Consider the following 19,185-nt stretch of genomic DNA (forward strand, 5'->3'; position numbering starts at 1 on the left):
TAGAAGTGCCACTTCAAAATGACCAACACTGCATCTGCTGATTGTACCAAAGGCAGTACTGATTGTACATTTAAAAGGACCAACACTGCATCTGCTCAGTGTACTAAAGGCAGTACTAATTGTACATTTAAAACTTGTACATTTAGAGGACCAACAATGCATCTTTTGATTGTACTAAACGTAGTACTAATTGTACATCAATAAACGCCTCTCTCATTTTCCATTCACTTTCTCTAGAAGTTTCTCAAATTTGTAACCCTAATTTCTCTCCCTCTCCGCTATTCTTTTTACTTCTCATCAACTCTTCAATGGTGAAGCCACCTGTTCTTTACTCTTTTGTGTTTGTGTACATCTCTCTCAAGCTTTCGTGAAGGCTTCTGTTTTTCTCCGACGAACTGCGCAGGTTCTTCGTCGTTGTTTAACCGAAATTTCAATGGCGACTCCATCTCTTCTTTACTGTTTTCTCTTTGTCTACAGACTTTAAATATGTCGCTGAAGCTTTGCTGAGGATTTTGGTTTCTCTCCTACGAGCTGCGCAGGTACGTCTTCGTCGTTTAAGCCAACCTAATTTCTCTCCCTCTCAACTCTTCGTTGTACTTTTGAACTCTTCAATAGCGAATCCATCTGTTCTTTACTGTTTTCGGTTTGTCTGCAGCCTCTAAATTTCTCGCTGAAGGTTTCTTCAACATTTCCGTTTGTCTCAACCTTTCCTGAAGATTTCTGTTTCTCTCAGACAACCTGCGCAGATACTTGTTCATGCTTTAGGTAAAATTTACATGTTTCTTCCATCGTTTGTTGTTTCTCCCATTCCTAATTTGTGTTCGGTTTTGCTCTTTCTCTGATTGTTAAATTCGCGCCTGTACACTATATTGAGCGATATTATACTGTATGCATGTACTGGAAACTTCTGATGAATAATTGCATATATTTGTCTATTACACTGTGTTCACCATCGAACCACACACTTTCAACGATAAGATATTGACATACAAACTTTTCACAATTGCGAGAAGAGCTTTTGATGCAGTCTATATCTTCATAACTTTAAAGCATGTGTTTGCTTCATTATCACATCAAAAAAAAGTGCCATTTGTTCTGCAAATGCAATTTATATCTAGAGATAAAAATTAGAAATAAATCACTGATAGGAAGAAGAAAAATACATTTTCTGGCTGTACACGTGGTTTGCTAAGAAATAGGCCTCCACAAGATTGACACACATCCCTCACGTTCTCACAGGTACCTTATGTGTTTTCTCTCATAATGTATACAATTTCAGATACCACTGATACACAACAGCCTCCACCGTATGCAGCAGCATCTTCATTACCGTCACCTTAGACCGATTGCTTCAGCTGCCAGCGCAAACCGTATATACAGCCTACCCCCTCCACAAGATTCACAGACATCCCACCGGTCATCACAGGTACCTTATGTGTTTTCCCGCATCAACTATACAATCTCCTAGACCCAAGAGCTATTGTCTCATAGTGTTGTTCCCCTGTAGCTACAACATTCCAAGTACAGTGACAATTCTTATGTCACCCATTTCTATTAGTCACTCCAGTAGGAAAGTCTCTCATAATGGTGCTACGACTAAATACTTGTACTTCATTTGTACTGCTAATTTACTGCTTCTCTTACTGATTTAGTTTCCACTGTTTGCGCATCACTTTTCATTCAACTCTTTTAATTAATGTTTCAACTTTCTGCACTTTTCTTTTTTCCACAATAGTCTAAACTGTTAATGGATATTCAAAATCATTATTGCTAGCAGTACCATTGTAGGGAAATAGTTGCTTCTAAGCTTCTCCTTACTTTCTTTCTTCAGCTTATCATTTCTTTTCCCACAGTTAAATGTCGTTACAATATAAACAGCATTTACATCTTATTCTGACATAGGCCGCAAAAAACTACATAACAAAAACAGCCACTGTAATAAAAAATACGACTTTCATCCTTTACTGTACTTTTGTTTCCCACTGTCAATTCCAAGGAAGAAGCATTGTTTGGTTACTGTTTCTTTTATTGCTTCCTACGTCCTGTATTCCTACATAACAACAGAAAGTTTGTACAAAATTGCCAACTTCTGTACTATCTTCACATCCAAACTAACAAAATTTATTGCCTTTTCTTGCAGATTTTCTACAACATATTCCTTTGTGAGTGAATGATACAAAAGGTACATCATTTGTTTCTGCTACATGTTTGCTGTTTATATATTTACCCCCACCAAATATATTTGAAAGCTGTATCCTTGCTTTGCATCTACTTCCACTGTAACTTGTTCCCATTAGTTAAACTTTCTGTTCTTACCTCATTGGTGTTGAATGTACTTCCACGCTCATAAGACTGCTGTCTCTGTTTTTAGCTATTCCTTATTTGGTTTTTTAATACACCATACAATGTTTATTATGCTTATGCAGTTTATATGTCATACGCCCCAATAGTAACAACTACAACTGTAAAGTGCTATACTTGTTCCACATACTCTCATAGCCTTCAAATTAGAGTTCACCAAAATTTCAGTTCTCCACTTTCTCTATTGATAATGGACAGTCACAGATTTTCCTCTTCTGTTTGTATATGAGCAGTTCTTTTCACGCAGAATCAACGTCTGAGCTAAAAGGTAGTATATTCATAATTTTACGTTGCAATACACTGCCCATGTTTCGTTGCACAACATCAAACTTATGGCTAAAGGCTAACATTGCTTTTCTTTAACAAAAATGCTTACATACTTCACATTCAGTACTTCCTCTTTTCTTTCTTCAACTTCTGCTTCAGATTTCAATTACCCAAAATATAATGCTTTCTATTCCTGCCTCTTTCCTTCTTTCCATTTACGAATGGAATCACTTCACACAATGCCTCACAAATGTGGTACTTCACTGCATTGTAGCCTGTAGGCTTAAAGAGGCTACGATAATGTTGCTCTAATATCACACGATAACGGAAGATAATTATAAAAGCATAAAAGTCACTTGTAGCACCAATAGAAAATGCAGCCTTCACATGATAAAATGACTATACAACAAACTCCCACGTTTAGCAGTGTCACACCAAATGTTTACACTGAAAGCTGAATCACTTCAACTCTGCTGCTATACCTTCATTTCCAGAATTATGCCTAATTATTTTGTATATTAGACACTTATAGCTGTCAAATAGTCATGTGTATATATAATATATATGCATGTGCAAATAAAAACAGATTTAAAAGGCACACACAGTTTACTTTTATACTCTATCCTAACTTGAGTCTCCACTTTTTCTGGCTTCCTCTGCAAATTAATAGAGCAACTTTCCCACATCTGTTTGTCCCACCTCTACGTAGTGTCGACTTTCTGCCCAATATTTAACTCGTTCCTGCCTTCTCCATTTCGCTGCACACAATTGTTTATGATCTTATCTAATAAAGTTCTTCAAATTGTACAGCAACTACTATGAAAGATCTTAATTTCTTGCCTCTTTTCTTCCCCTACAGGAAAATTCTAAATCCACTGTTTACCACTGTTCACATTTCCCAAGAACACAGAAAAGCTACACTCAGTTCAGGTAACAATTTTATTTTTCTTTCGGTTGAACAGATAATTTTATCAATCAGTGTAGCAATTCTTTATAGCTATTACTATAACCTTTCTTATGCTTTACATCAACCATAAAAGTAACATTTCCATGGACTTCCATGATCTTCATCTTTATGTTTACCTTACTCTCAATATCAGTTTCTTGCATTAATGAGTTCACTCAATTACCTCAGCAACACGTTTTCACTATCATGTGCCTTAAATCTGTTCATCTGGCTACACAATTCTTATAACCGCTTGAACATAGAGGTCAGTTATTATGAATACTTAAACTGCACAGTTCATTATGCAGTTAATTACAATATTATTGCACTTTACCTGTGGCTGGGTTACATTAACTCCATTAGAACATTATGACTGCATACATGATAAATACCATACTGCCAATATTCTCTATAGATACATTACTTTTTCATCCGGCCTGTAAATTTGTTATACGCTTTCTTACAATATTATGTGAATAGGTATGTCTAATTACATAGCAACTATGTTTACTGCAATTTTGTTAGGTATACAATATTACTTTTCCTTTCCCTTAACTCGTGCCACCAACTAAATCGTTTCTTCTTAGCAATTGTAAACATCATTAAATAGCTGCAATAATTATATTGCTTTACTGATGTCTGAAACAACCTAATTACGTTCTGCTTTCACCTCCCATTCTTCAACTGATCAAAACTGTCCAACACAATAATAAGAACACATTCGTCTTTCCCACCAACATAAACTTTTTTATATGCCTGTTGAACTACCACAGTAGTTTCAAAATATCAAAACATCTTCTACTGCATATGTTATGTTTCATTTGTCGTATTCTACAGTCTTATGGCTTCAAACACACCATATGATTTACTTACTGTAGCAACAACTACTCATTCAATCAACTGAATTTATTCTTTATGCATACTTCCATCTAAATGTTGTACTACTTATATGATGCTTGTTATTGCTGCATATTACACTACTGCTGCCAAACGCCTCTTCTGGGTTAGCTGTATCTACTTTTCCCACATTACATTACGCTATAACTTCTTTTAACTAATCATCAACTAATTGAAACAGCAATGGAAGAAAATACAAATAATATGCCTACCCAGGAAACGACTTCTGACAGAAATTTGCGTCGCCGTACTAGATATGCACAAATGTCACTGGAGAAAAAACAATTCCTTTTATCCCAGCTAAGAGAAAAAAGGGCTACATCAAAAAGGCAAAAAAACCTTCACCAATCAAATAGTACTGCCGCTCTAACAATTAGCATATCTTCTTCTGTTCCTGAACAAGGTTACCTACGCATATTCTTATCGTCCTTCCATAAAATCTCTCTTCTGAATATCTATAGCTATAGTTACACGATTCAACTAACGCACTATTAATACATTTCTTTGCCGCACTTTGTGCTTGCAGCTTCCAAAAATACAATTGTACCATCTGATTCACCTACAGGAGAGCATGTACTTACTTGCTTACCTACTTCTGAACTAGGTCAGTTTTGACATATCACTTCCACTATTTTTACTATATTCATTTTTACTAATTACGTTGTTATTTGTAAATGTTTCTATTCCTCCAAATAGATGGAACTTTCCCAATAGGAAGAGCCAAGCATTGTCCTTTTTTCTTAACTAGAATCAATTACTACGCATATTCTTATCTTCTTTTTGTACAATCTCTCTTTTGAATATCTATAGCTATACTTACACGATTCAACTAATGCACTATTAATACGTTTCTTTCCCGCACTTTGTGCTTGCAGCTTCCAAAAACACAATTGTACCATCTGATTCACCTACAGGAGAGCATGTACTTACTTGCTTACCTACTTCTGAACTAGGTCAGTTTTGACATATCACTTCCACTATTTTTACTATATTCATTTTTACTAATTACGTTGTTATTTGTAAATGTTTCTATTCCTCCAAATAGATGGAACTTTCCCAATAGGAAGAGCCAAGCATTATCCTTTTTTCTTAACCAGAATCAATTACTACACATATTCTTATCTTCTTCTGTACAATCTCTCTTATGAATATCTATAGCTATGCTTACACGATTCACCTAACGCACTATTAATACGTTTATTTCGCTCACTTTGTGCTTGCAGCTTCCAAATATACAATTGCACCATCTGCTTTACCTACAGGAGAACATATAGTTACTTGCTTATCTACTTCTGAACTAGGTCAGTTTAGAAATATTACTTCCACTATTTTCCCTATATTCATTTTTACTAATTACGTAGCTATTTGTCAATATTTCTATTCCTTCAAATAGATGGAACTTTCCCAATAGGAAGAGCCAAGCATTATCCTTTTTTCTTAACCAGAATCAATTACTACGCATATTCTTATCTTCCTTCTGTACAATCTCTTTTCTTAATATCTATAGCTATACTTACACGATTCAACTAACGCACTATTAATACATTTATTTCCTGCACTTTGTGGTTGCAGCTTCCAAAAATACAATTGCACCATCTGATTCACCTACAGGAGAGCATATAGTTACTTGCTTATCTGCCTCTAAACTGGGTTAGTTTGGAAATATCGCTTCCACTATTTTGACTATATTCATTTTTACTAATTACGTAGCTATTTGTAAATATTTCTATTCCTTCAAATAGATGGAATTTTCCCAATAGGAAGAGCCAAGCTTTATTCTTTTTTCTTAACCAAAATCAATTTACATGTATGAATAAAACTAGGCTGCTTTCAAATGGTCACAAGTCATTTGCAAATGCATATAATATGTGTTACTTTTTTCCCATATTGTCTCTTCAGTATATTTTACTGCTAATAGTAAATCATCGTGACACTATTGTTTAGTCTTCACAAATTTTTGGACCATATAGTGTTTTTACTGTCGCACAATATTTGCAATAGTTATCTCCCTTTACTAACAGTGCGACACAACCTAATGAACTCATGTTCTCCCTTTCCATTATTCCAATGCTTCAAATTGTTCTACATAATACTAACAATGGATTCATCCTTCGTAGCAACATCAACTTTTCCATATGGCTATTGAACTACCAAACTACCTTTACACTATGAAAACATCTTCTATTTGATAAGTTTTGTTCCATTTGTGGTACTCTACAGTCATATGGCTTCAAACACAACAAATGATCTACTCATTGTACAAACAACTACTCATTCAATCAACTGCAGATGTTTTTTATGCATTATTTCCTCAAAATGTTGCGCTGCTCATATGAGTCCATATTAGGCTGCTGCTGTGACGAGCCTTTTTTCCCCCTATTCTATGTATTTTTCCCCCTTTACATTACGTTGTACGCTATTTTAACAAATCATCAATTACTTGAAACAGGAATGGAAGAAAATACAAATACTGTGCCTACCCAGGAAACAACTTCTGACACAAATTTGCGTCGACGTACCAGATATGCACAAATGTCACCGGAGAGAAAACAGCTGCTTTTATCCCAACTAAGAGAAAAAAGGGCTGAATCAAAAAGACAAAAAACCTGTCGTCAATCGAATAGTACTGCTGCTCTTGCAATTACCAATCCTTCTTTATCTCCTGAAAAAGGTTACCTACGCATGTTCTTATCTTCCTTTGGTCAAATCTCTCTTCTCAATTTCTATCGCCATACTTACACGGTTTGGCTGACGTACTGTTAATAGATTTATTCTCCTCATTTTGTACTTGCAGCTTCGAAACGTACAAACGTCCCATGTTCTTCAACCAGAGGAGAACATATAGTCACTTGCTTATCTACCTTCGAACTAGGTCAGTTTAGAAATATTAGTTCCATTATTTACTCTATATTCACTTGTCATAATTACTTAGCTATCTCTAAATATTTGTGCTCCTCACACTAGGATCAACATCAACTACATGTCATGTTGCAAGCAAATTAAATTCAAGACGTGCTGCAAATAAAGGTATGCATGTTTCTACTAAAATAATTAAAAACAATGCAATCTTCTGACTTTATATGTAACAACTCAATGCTTTTTACGACGCACAGGCAAAGATAAGTTAGAAATCAATCTACAAAATGATAATTTAATGCCAAAAGATTACTTGCTTTTAAAGAAAGTTCCAAATTGCAAATTCTGTGTAGCAAAAAGGTTTCAATATGAATCACCAGGTTTTTGTTGTGATAATGGATCAATTAAACTAAGCTCTCATAACATGCCTACTGATTTGCGCAATTTCTTCTTGGGTGATTCTAAAGAATGTCAACATTTTCGTACTTACAGTAGAGCCTACAATAACATGTTTTCCTTCACTTCACTTGGAGTACATTATGATAGAGAATTGGCAAAGAGAAATCATGGTATTTATACATTTAGAGTCCAGGGACAAATGTATCACTTCATTGATGATTTGATACCCTCAACAGGAAAAGCAACAAATTTACAGTTATATTTCTATGATAATGAAAATGAGCTAACAAATGGAATGACGTTATCAGCTAATCTTAATGAGCTGATTATTACGAAGCTCATAGATATCCTCAAACTTAATCCTTATTCTACTTTTTTGAGATCGTTAACAGTTGTTCCAAATTTATCTGAATTTTACATTGCTCTAAACTCAACTTCCAATTTAGACCAAAGAACATATAACTTACCAACTGCATCCGAAGTTGGGGCAATTTGGATTGAAGATCAATTAAATGATAAAATTCCCACACCACATATTCGAATTTACACTCATAGTAACAAAACCCAATTGGTCAATTACTATTATGGTTGTTATGACCCACTACAGTATCCATTATTGTTTCCTTATGGTCAAAATGGCTGGCATTGTGGTATTAAAAAAATCAACAACACATATACTTATTCCAAAACTACAAACGCTTCTGAATATGACCAACTACCAAGTATAAACAATATCACTTCTATTGATACACTCCTTCACATCAAATCTACAGTTTTATCAAAAGGATTAAGAAAACGAGACACTGTTTCTTGTCGTGAATATTATTGTTATAAATTTCAAATAAGAGATGAAGAACCAAATGAAACTTTACATTCTGGAAGAGTATTTCAACAATACATAGTTGACCAATATATCAAACTTGAGACACAAAGATTAGATTTTGTTTCATTTAATCAAGATCTCTTTAGAGTTGAAGCCTTTCAAGGAATTCTTGATTTATTAAGGCAAGGAGAAAGAGATGCTTCCAATATTGGCAGACAAAAATTCCTTCCTGGTAGTTTCATGGGAGGCCCAAGAGATATGCGACGAAGATATATGGATGCCATTGCTTTGGTACAACATTTTGGAAAACCCGACATATTTCTGACGATGACTTGTAATCCTTGTTGGCCTGAAATACAGGAACATTTACACCCAATGGAACAAGTTCAAAACAGACCTGATTTAGTTAGTACAGTATTCAGAGCAAAAGTAGAAGAACTTAAAACAGATATTCAAAAAAGAAACATATTTGGAAAGATTGCAGCTTTTATGTATACAATTGAGTTTCAAAAACGAGGTCTTCCACATGCCCATTTTCTCATTATACTTACTGATAAATATAAATTGCTAACACCACAGTCATATGATAAAATTGTATGTGCTGAATTACCTGATCCTCATATTGATCATCATCTATACAAACTTGTGACCAAGCACATGATCCATGGTCCTTGTGGCAATTTGAATCCTTCAAATTCTTGCATGCAGAAAGATGGCAAATGTAAGTTTAATATCCAAAGCAACTTACCGAGCAAACAACCAAAGGAAAAAATTCGTATCCTCTTTACAAGAGACCAAAAATGATCACACCAATCAAAGTTAGAGGACACAACATTGATAATTCGTGGACTGTCCCGTACAATCCGTTTTTGCTTAAGAAATTCAATTGTCATATTAATGTTGAAATATGTTCTGACATTAAAGTTATCAAATACATTTACAAATATATTTGCAAAGGACATGACAAAATTGCATTCTCTGTACATAATAATGATACTAATGTAGAAATAGATGAAATCAAAGAATACCAATCTGCTAGATGGGTTTCTCCTCCAGAAGTTGCGTGGCGTCTCTTTGCTTTTTCAATAAGTGAAATGACTCCAGCTGTTTGCCAATTGCAAGTACATCATGATGGACAACAATTTGTTTCTTTCAAAAATAACCAAACTATCAATCAAATAATGAACAATCCAATGATAAAGAAAACAATGTTAACAGAATTTTTTGTTATGAACAAAATTAATAACGATGCTATAAATCTAAATTTACTATATAAAGAGTTTCCCCAACACTTTGTATGGTCATCATCATACAAAATGTGGTCACGCCGAAAACAACGCCTTACTATTGGACGTATTGTGACGTGTCATCCAACCGAAGGAGAAAGATATTATCTTAGGTTGCTTCTAATGAACATAAGAGGACCAAAATCATACGAAGATCTACGTACAATCGATGGAAAATATTACACTACATTTAGAGAAGCTGCAGAAAAAAAAGGGTTATTACATTCTGATAACAACTTAATTCAGTGTATGTCTGAAGCTGTAAGCTATCAAATGCCTTATAGTTTAAGAAGATTATTTGCAACATTATTAGTTTTTTGTAATCCCGGTAACCCAAAAGATCTCTGGAAAAAATATGAAGACTCTATGTCAGAAGATTTTAAACGAATTTCAACTATGACCAACAAAAATATGCAGCAGTCAGTTTTAAATCATATCAATGAAGTACTACTTTCAATGGGACATAACATAAATGAATTCAAAGATATCTTTGGAAATGTTAGCTTCTGTAAAACAACAAGTGAGGCCAAAGAAATATATTTCGAAAGAAATATAATAGTCTCTGAAGAAGATATACATTTACAAAGCAAATTAAATGTTGAACAAAAAAGGGCATATGATATAATTCTTGCAAGAGTATATTCCAATAAATCAGGAGCTTTTTTCATTGATGGTCCTGGTGGAACTGGAAAAACTTTTCTCTATCGAGCTTTGCTGGCTGCTATAAGAACAAAAGGATCCATAGCTTTGGCAACTGCAAGTTCAGGTGTCGCAGCTTCAATACTTCCAGGAGGACGAACAGCTCATTCACGTTTCAAAATTCCTATTGACATCGATGAAAACTTCACTTGCAATATTAGTAAACAAAGTTCACTAGCTACACTAATTCGAGATTCAAAGTTAATTGTTTGGGATGAAGTGTCAATGGCAAAAAGAAACACCATTGAAGCTCTTGATACACTTTTAAAAGATCTTATGAATACAAGAACACTTTTTGGTGGAAAAGTTGTAGTTTTTGGAGGAGACTTCAGACAAACACTTCCTGTTGTTCGTAAATGGGAAAAAGGAAGACTTTATTACTCAAAGTTTTATTATACTCTCATATTTGGAATCATCTAGAAAAATTTGTGCTTATCTGAAAACATGCGTGCAAAAAAAAGATCCAGCATTTTGTGCATATTTAATGAGAATTGGAAATGGACAAGAGAAAACTAACAACAACAACAAAATTGAAATTCCCAATAATTTTGTTATTCCCTTTACAGAAGAAATAGAATCTTTGAATCTTTTGTTTAATGTAACATATCCTGATTTCCAAACATTCTATTCTAATCCATCATTTATAACTTCCCGTATTATTTTGACAACAAAAAATGATTTTGTTGATGAAATAAATGACATGCTTATACATAGATTTCCCGATGATGCTACAGTTTATACAGCTATTGATGAAACAATAGAACCAACTGATCAGTGCCAATTTGAAGATTTCTTGCATACCTTACATCCTGCTAACTTACCACCTTATAGATTAACTTTGAAAAAAAATTGTCCAGTTATATTATTAAGAAACTTAAATCCTACTGAAGGTTTATGCAATGGTACACGATTGATATGTCATGATTTTAAATCACATGTTATCAGTGCTACTATTTCCAGTGGTGATTTTACAAATAAACATGTCTTCATTCCAAAGATACCATTACTAGCATCACAGGATGAGAAGTTACCAGTTCCCTTCAAGAGAACACAATTTCCAATAAGATTATGCTTTGCAATGACTATAAACAAAGCTCAAGGTCAAACATTAGATTTGTTGGAATATATTTACGTGAACCTAGTTTTTCGCATGGACAACTTTATGTTGCTTTATCTCGAGCAAAATGTTCGAACAATGTGAAAATATTAATACGCCCAGCTACAACAGAAGACACAAATGATCATTCTACATATAATGTGGTTTATCAAGAAATTATTCAAAAAGCATTCTCGTGATACATTTAAAACAAACAAATGTAACAACTACGCACCCTCATGCTACACATTCTTAAATTTCAGATTATTTTACTTTAGCTGTTTTTAAATGTAAGTAAGATTATATATTTATCTACTTTTTATGTATTCTCAATCAGCATCAACTTTTCGTCATCTATATATAAAATATATACGTTCTATCCATTCTTTCTTATTTTCTTTAACTGGAAATTGTTGTTTGACACAAAAAATGACAGCCAAAGTTTGCATCAGAAACGTTTGGAGGACATAAAGCATTTTCATCTACTCAAATACAATTTTCACACTTAAGTCAACGTACATTACTACTGAATGACGTTACAGGTAATGTACAAACACTTTTTTAATCATTATTTTACTGCAAATCATTTCAATATATATATATATTTTTCTATTTAGGCATATTGAAAACGAAGGAATGTTCTAAATCTTTTGTGATTAACTTTCAATAGATTTTGCGATGACTACTAAGACAAAAACGGTCATTAACTCCCTTACTACAGGCACATGGAACTCAACAAAGGCGCACGACTTCAAAGTAATGGTTTCCTCCTCTATTTCACAAGCTTCCTCTGTACCAAAACTTATTTCATATCTCAAATCAACTTCTGATGATAAAGAGTTTTCTCTACTTGAAGGAATTCTAATGAACCATGAAAAACAACTGTACACAGAAATTCACACTGTTAAGAGAGATTTTAATTCTCCAAAATATTGACCAAAATTTAGCAAAGATGCCTTTCATCAGGATCTTCGTCGGCACCAAAAGCTTTACTATTTTCTTCTACAACATCATCATCTTCCGCTTCCAAATCTTGTACCATTTTATGGATCACTGAGATATCCACCACAGCATATTTAGCAGCTTCTTCCTCCTGAAGTGATACTCTACTTTCCAACTCTTTCAAATTTTCCAAATACATCTTTACTTTTGCTTCAACTTCAACTTTTCCATTTTTTAGCACCTCATTTTACCTTTGCATATCCTTCAATTGATTCTCCATATTTGTGTTTGTCAAATATTGACAATCAATTGAAGAATATCCAAAGGAAAAAGAACAACCTAAAAAAGGGGAAAACTAAAGTTAACGCTTTAGAAAAGTCCTAAGATTTTCAAAGTACAGTATGACTTCAGGAGGAAGAAGCTGGTAAATATGCTGCCGTGGATATCTCAGTGATCCAAAAAATCCTACAACATTTGGAAGTGGAGGATGATGATGTTCCACAAGTGAATAATAAAGTTTTTGCTGTTGATGAACATCTTCAGGAAAAGCAATTGTCACCGCCTATGGCTCCATCAGTTGATTCAATAGCATATGCAAATGGAAATGGAACTTCTAAATCAACAGATAAAGGTATTATTATGCTTATATTTGTCTACTCAACCTTTTTTTTTACAGTTATGTACTGAATTTGTGTATGCTTTTCAATTTCAGTTACAAACTTACAGTTATTCAATGATACTTTTTGTGCTATTCTTAACCTTTACTTATATATGCATCCATCTTCTCATTTTGGCTTCACATTCGCGCTAAACCTAATTCCTAACTATTTATGTGAAACTGCCAATGTCGTAGACACTGATATGGTAATCGCGTCTAGCGAATCTGCTTTGTATTCATTTTTTTTTCCCAAACTAGAGGATTAACAACGGTCACACGGTTGTAGCTGCAGCCAGTGGTAAGACAAACTTCATTTCAACAAAAATGAAACTGCTTAATTGTGCTGATATCCACACATTGGATCCCATGCCTTGTGCTGCTCATTCTGTTGAACTCAATACCAATGTTTCCAACATACAAAACAAAAGACGCCATTCAGAAGAAGCAGGTACAGACGATTTGTCATGCTTATTCTTACATTTCTGTTCTTATTTGTGCCATTGAACCCACATCTGAAGTTGTTTCTGTTTGACAACTGACAATATCAATCTGTTGCCTTCTTTCTTCACAATATCAATCCTTTTTCTATGTAAATTGAGCAACATATTTGCTTCTATATGCTGCATACTGTAGAGAGACAACAGTCCAAAGATCTTCATTCTCTATGGAATTTATTATTGTTCGTTTGACAATCTTTATCAAGCATACTTCATTACAGCTTCAGCTTAGTCAAACAGCATAGGGTCTTTACCTTCTATCACATAACATTAATTCAAAAGTAAATGCAAGCTATCCTTTTCAATTGCTCTCTCAACCTCTTAAAATTATTGTAGCAGCTTCACATATTTGGGAATTACAAATGTCAAATCCTTACTGTTGAAAAAGCAGCAAATAAACTCAGTTAGAAAGAGCAATACAAGGTACAACTAGAAGACTGACTTAACTAAGTCTGTGAGTTCTATCAAAGGTACATACTTTTTTCCTCTTAACCATATTCTCTCTAAATTTACAGATCAGCTTTGGTGAAAAATTAATCATCTATATTTGCTTACAACTTAATTTCTTTACTTTTCAAATATGTACAAAGCATTACCATTTTTCTTCCACTTAGTATACCTAATTCTCACCATAGTCATATACGCTTGAATGATTCACATTTAAAGTGCCTAATAATGTCAAATACACATTTATGAATTTCGCTTACTGTAGGAAAAAAGTAGAACGACTATCAGTAAAGTTTCAGATGCAGTAAAGGAAAAGCCAAAGGCACTGAAAATACTCATTAGTCAGAGGTATATAACATGTAATCTTACATTCAGTTTTGCCACTGTGATATTATATTTTTTAAGTATTTACTTTGCTTAAAATTTAAGACTACAACACACATGTTCATTGTAACACTACCTTTCTCTACTCTTTTGTATTTCACCTGTCACCAATTCAAACACACAGTTCAATAGAGTCAGGTACACCATACATTGTCTTATTTTCGTTGCACTTTTAAACTTCTTCTTCTTCCTAATTTTGACAACACAGACTTATATATATCCTAAACCACATACTTTCTCTTCCATTGTACGTCACCCTTTTCCAATTTCGACAAAAGATGAATGTCTTTACTCAACTTCTCACCATGAACATAACAATAATGTACAGGAACATGACCAAAGTGCTGCAACAATCAGATTGTACGCACTGCTACAATCACCTGCCACCTCATCCCTAATGTAGATGCTGAAATACCAATACTACAATAGGTATCACAATTTTCTATTGCTTTTACAAACCCTTTCAAGGTCTATTTCTTCTAAACATTTGTAAACTAATATTAGAAACTACCTGTTTCCTACTTCAGTGCTTCATTGTATTTCAGTAATAGTTTGCTTACAAGTTTACATTGGTAACAATATAGTGACAACTTTGTACTCTGTAGGTAACACATATAGTTCCTGATTTTACCAGTTATACTTACTTCAACTAAAAATTACATAGTAAGTACATGTAGTAATGAAAAGAAGTTCACTGTGGACTTGAGCAATTTTTGCTCTTTATAGGTTATTATTTTAGCTAACGATAAACTACTCTCTGGTTCTCTCTACTTCCTACTTTATTGTCACTTTTAATTGCTCTATTAGGATTCTCATTCTCAGACAGTAATGTTAATTTCACATGTAAAAAAAATATAGTGACAATATATTAAGAACTATTGTTGTGTTCAGTTTTCTCATCAACGATACACCTACGTTAACTACATTACATATTAATAACTTTGAAGTCAGACAGGAATTATCATTCAAAATAAATATATTAACACTAATCAGTCATTATTGAACTTAATCAACTATTAGCTGATCCAAACATGCATTGACATGACCATATTAGGCAAAATCAGCATCACAAACAAAGGGTATATTCTATTAGCAAGGGACAAGGCAAGTAAATAGCGTTCTATAGATGTAAAAGAAAGAGGATAGAGGGAGAAGAAATTGTTCGCGGGTGAAACTTGCGAAAAAAAAATGATAAATGATATGTACATAGTCATAATTCAGGTAGGAAAACAAAAGAACAACAACCAAATGTTCACATACAAATCTCACAAAAAAGTAATAGCTCAGCTATGTTTAATTATACCAAACTTTTTCTCTTAGTAGATTATTATTTCAACTGATGATATCATTCTCAGTTACTTTTTTCTTGGTCTAATTGTAATCAATAAACAACCCTTTACTTCTCTCTGATTTCTTCTTCCCTCTCACTATTATTTGTCTATTAGGACTCTTCATTCTCAAACATTACGTATGACTTGTCCACCTGTATCCAGTACAACATAAAAGCATTAGTATTTCTCTTATAATACATAGATGGTAATAGTATGGGTAACAAAAGAATATGAGAACTTCAGAATAACCAATCGTTCACGTGTTAAACTGGCGAAAGAGTTATTAAAAGTGATACATACATGTTCATACTTGAAAGTAACAAATAATTTATATGAACAAGCAAATGTTCAAGCGTCTGACTTGCGAAAAAGTAATAGTTCAATTGTATTTCCTTCCATTATCTCTTCAGTTTACTTGTCAAATGTCGATCTCATAATCAAGGAACTTACCCACTGAAATTGCATGTAATTACAGTGCAAAAAATTTCAGCTGTAATATTGACTTTGTTGACTCAATCATGTATTCCTCACTGTTTCACTTTTCGGGCTTTCTTACTTTGCTGTCATAGTCTTTTGCTCTATAAATACAAATTATCCTTTTTCCTCAATAGCAATTTTATATGCCACAATGTTTGCTTGACCTACATTATTATGTTCTCATTAGTCCCTAGCAGCTGTCATTCCATGTCTATGTATGCTGAAAAAGAAGTTTGAAGTTCTAGCCTCCAATTTACGTGACTTCTATGTTGTTTGAAGTTCATTCAAAAAACGCTTGCTCAATACATGAGTGCAACATAATTCAACAAGAAAGGAGATTTTTTATAAAATTTGTACCACATGTTAAAGAGGCCAACCAGAAAGAGGAGCAACCTCTTCTTCGTTAAAACCTTCTCTACTGAAGAGACAACTACATTGGAGAATCATCATACGCTCTAAGATGTTAACCTAATGTCTGAACATATATATTTGTGTGTGCCATGAATCTATTATTTGCACTTTCACATTTTTCCTACTTTCATTCACATGCCATTTCACTTTTCTGCTAAGTAGAGTAATTTTAGAAATAAAATGTTCGTTTAAACTTTACTTCTGACTGATATAATACATGATTACTCCACCTTCTGTAGGATTTTTTAGCTCACATTTCTCCAGCTAAGGAAACGACGGCTATTCTCTTGACTGACAGACGTAAGTTCCTCCATTTCTATGTTGTACATATTGCATTAGATTAATATACTGTATTTGTTGCCCCAATTAAGTCAAAACAACCAGGCTAGAATAAAAAGCCAACTTCCAAAGAACACTAAGCAAATACTGCTGCCAAATTCACTACTCGAAGTTATTCTATAATGCAAAACAGAATAACACTATTCTTCTTCACTCTTTGAATCTAACACACATTGAACTCTCTAGAGAATCAGCTGGTACTATTTGTTGGCAAAATGGTTTAACAGCAAATTATCAGGTATGTCATACTGTGTAGTACAAGCAGATGAGCTGGTCTTCAGTCTTCAATACACAACCCTAAAAGCACATCTCCTATGGTCCTCGACCCCTAAACTTCATGCTCCTCGTTAGTTGGACCATTGACTTGTATCTGTCCACAAAATTTGATGGCAAGAATCAAGATGGTCCAGGACTATCTTTCCTTTGAAAGCTTTGAGCTTGTTTAGTTGTTGCCAAGCATGCTTTCCACCCTTTTTTGATCTCCTTCTGGATATAACTATCCTAGGATCACCTTTTGTTGGTGTCTTAATAACAAAAGTTACTCCTTACCAATCAAAATAAAGAGGGTCTACTTCCTAATTACAATGTTTGGGGCATGTCAGTCCAACTTCGTATTCTCTAACAACATGTTCTTTATTTTCACATCAATAGCAAACTGCCAGAGACAAAATCTACAGGAATATCACCAAACTGCTGGAACAATAACATTGTAGACACCGCTTCAATCAGCTCACATCTCATCGCTAATATAGATTCTGAAGTACCAATACTGCAACAGGTATCACAAGTTTCTATTTGTTTTCAAATCCCTTTCAGGGTTTATTTCTTCTAAACACTTCTCAACTAATATTACAAACTTTATTCCCATTGAACAGGTACTGCATAAGACATATACATGTTTCCAGCTAAAGTCAGACGCACAATAATTGAAACAATGGTATCTCAGGTTAGCACTAATGACTTACTTCATTTTAAAAGTATTTTACATCCATTCTGACTGTGTAGTATATTAGTTATTAATTCATCACATTCATGATATAAATGATACATGTTTCTCTGCTCTTCTTCTGCAGCAGAGCAGATGACCAAGACTGCACGATGATATCTGCTTTGCTTGTGAAATTCCACTCACATGGATGGACAATCAACTGACATAAAGCAAGAATGAAGATCACATATTGCACTATCTGAATGACCAAAAAAGTCTTCACTACCTACAGTCTCCTTCAGAAATTGGAGTAAAGATACAGTTAGCTTTCTTCTTCACACTTCAACTACATACTGCATGTTCAATTCTTCACTATAGATGACCAAAATATCTTCTTTGATTCAATGTTACAGTAAAAAGAAAATGCTAATGCTATAACATTTTTCCTACCAAACTGACGAGATCACACATGGTTTCATGTGTCTGTCTCTGTGAATATATATATAAATATATATATAAATATATATATATATATATATATAGAGACACAGAGAGAGAGAGACAGATATATATATATATATCTATATATTATATACATACATAAGGGTAATACACATATACATAGATACATAGATGCATACATAAATATTTTCTATCCTTATTTACAAAGGACAAAAAAACTACATCTGTCTTTTCCAAAATACAAGCACTTTTGGCTGCCAATGAAATGATGCCAAAAAAACAAAAAAGTATTACATTAGGTAGTCAAATGTAATAATTTTGTCTCTTTTTGGCCTGCCCAATGTACTGATTTACTATCTTTTTTGGCACCAATTCATTGGCAACCAAAACCCCATGAATTTCTAACAAGACACATGTTGTTTTTTTGTCCTTTATAATTTCTATATATATTATAATTTCTATATATATTTCTAAAAATATTAAAATAACATATTAGATAAGGGTAAGGTAATATATGTGTGTATATATATATAATATATATAGTATATATAATATTACCCTTATATATATATTACTCATATAACATCAATTTAATAGCCTTTCATTCAACAAAAACTTTTGCTCCCTTTCTCAGGTATTATTTCTTCCTTTTTCATGTTTTCCCACAGTAGACACTAAG

At 33.5% G+C, this 19,185-nt stretch overlaps 1 protein-coding gene across 15 annotated transcripts in view; it reads left to right on the forward strand.

Moving 5' to 3' along the window:
- Positions 1–59: 59 nt before the first annotated feature.
- The window catches only part of LOC102603104 (zonadhesin-like), a 24,121-nt gene continuing 4,995 nt past the window's right edge, over positions 60–19,185 (forward strand). For 2 of the 15 annotated variants that reach the window (XM_015314001.1, XM_015313986.1), the window contains exons 1-24: positions 60–403; positions 478–539; positions 656–765; positions 1,280–1,426; positions 2,141–2,182; positions 3,488–3,558; positions 4,653–4,874; positions 4,998–5,075; positions 5,347–5,424; positions 5,695–5,772; positions 6,044–6,121; positions 6,921–7,142; positions 7,266–7,343; positions 7,436–7,498; positions 12,067–12,172; positions 12,352–13,203; positions 13,491–13,678; positions 14,067–14,197; positions 14,440–14,522; positions 14,887–14,987; positions 17,017–17,077; positions 17,768–17,894; positions 17,992–18,062; positions 18,190–18,365. In XM_015314001.1, the coding sequence (XP_015169487.1) occupies positions 4,655–4,874; positions 4,998–5,075; positions 5,347–5,424; positions 5,695–5,772; positions 6,044–6,121; positions 6,921–7,142; positions 7,266–7,343; positions 7,436–7,498; positions 12,067–12,101 (930 nt within the window). In that variant the 5' untranslated portion in view covers positions 60–403; positions 478–539; positions 656–765; ... (2 more) ...; positions 3,488–3,558; positions 4,653–4,654 and the 3' untranslated portion in view covers positions 12,102–12,172; positions 12,352–13,203; positions 13,491–13,678; ... (5 more) ...; positions 17,992–18,062; positions 18,190–18,365. The other 13 variants (XM_015313988.1, XM_015313995.1, XM_015313993.1 and 10 more) reach the window with 13 other exon arrangements.

This window comes from Solanum tuberosum, unplaced genomic scaffold, assembly GCF_000226075.1.
Source record: "Solanum tuberosum cultivar DM 1-3 516 R44 unplaced genomic scaffold, SolTub_3.0 scf00274, whole genome shotgun sequence".
NCBI classification, from domain to species: Eukaryota; Viridiplantae; Streptophyta; class Magnoliopsida; order Solanales; family Solanaceae; genus Solanum; species Solanum tuberosum.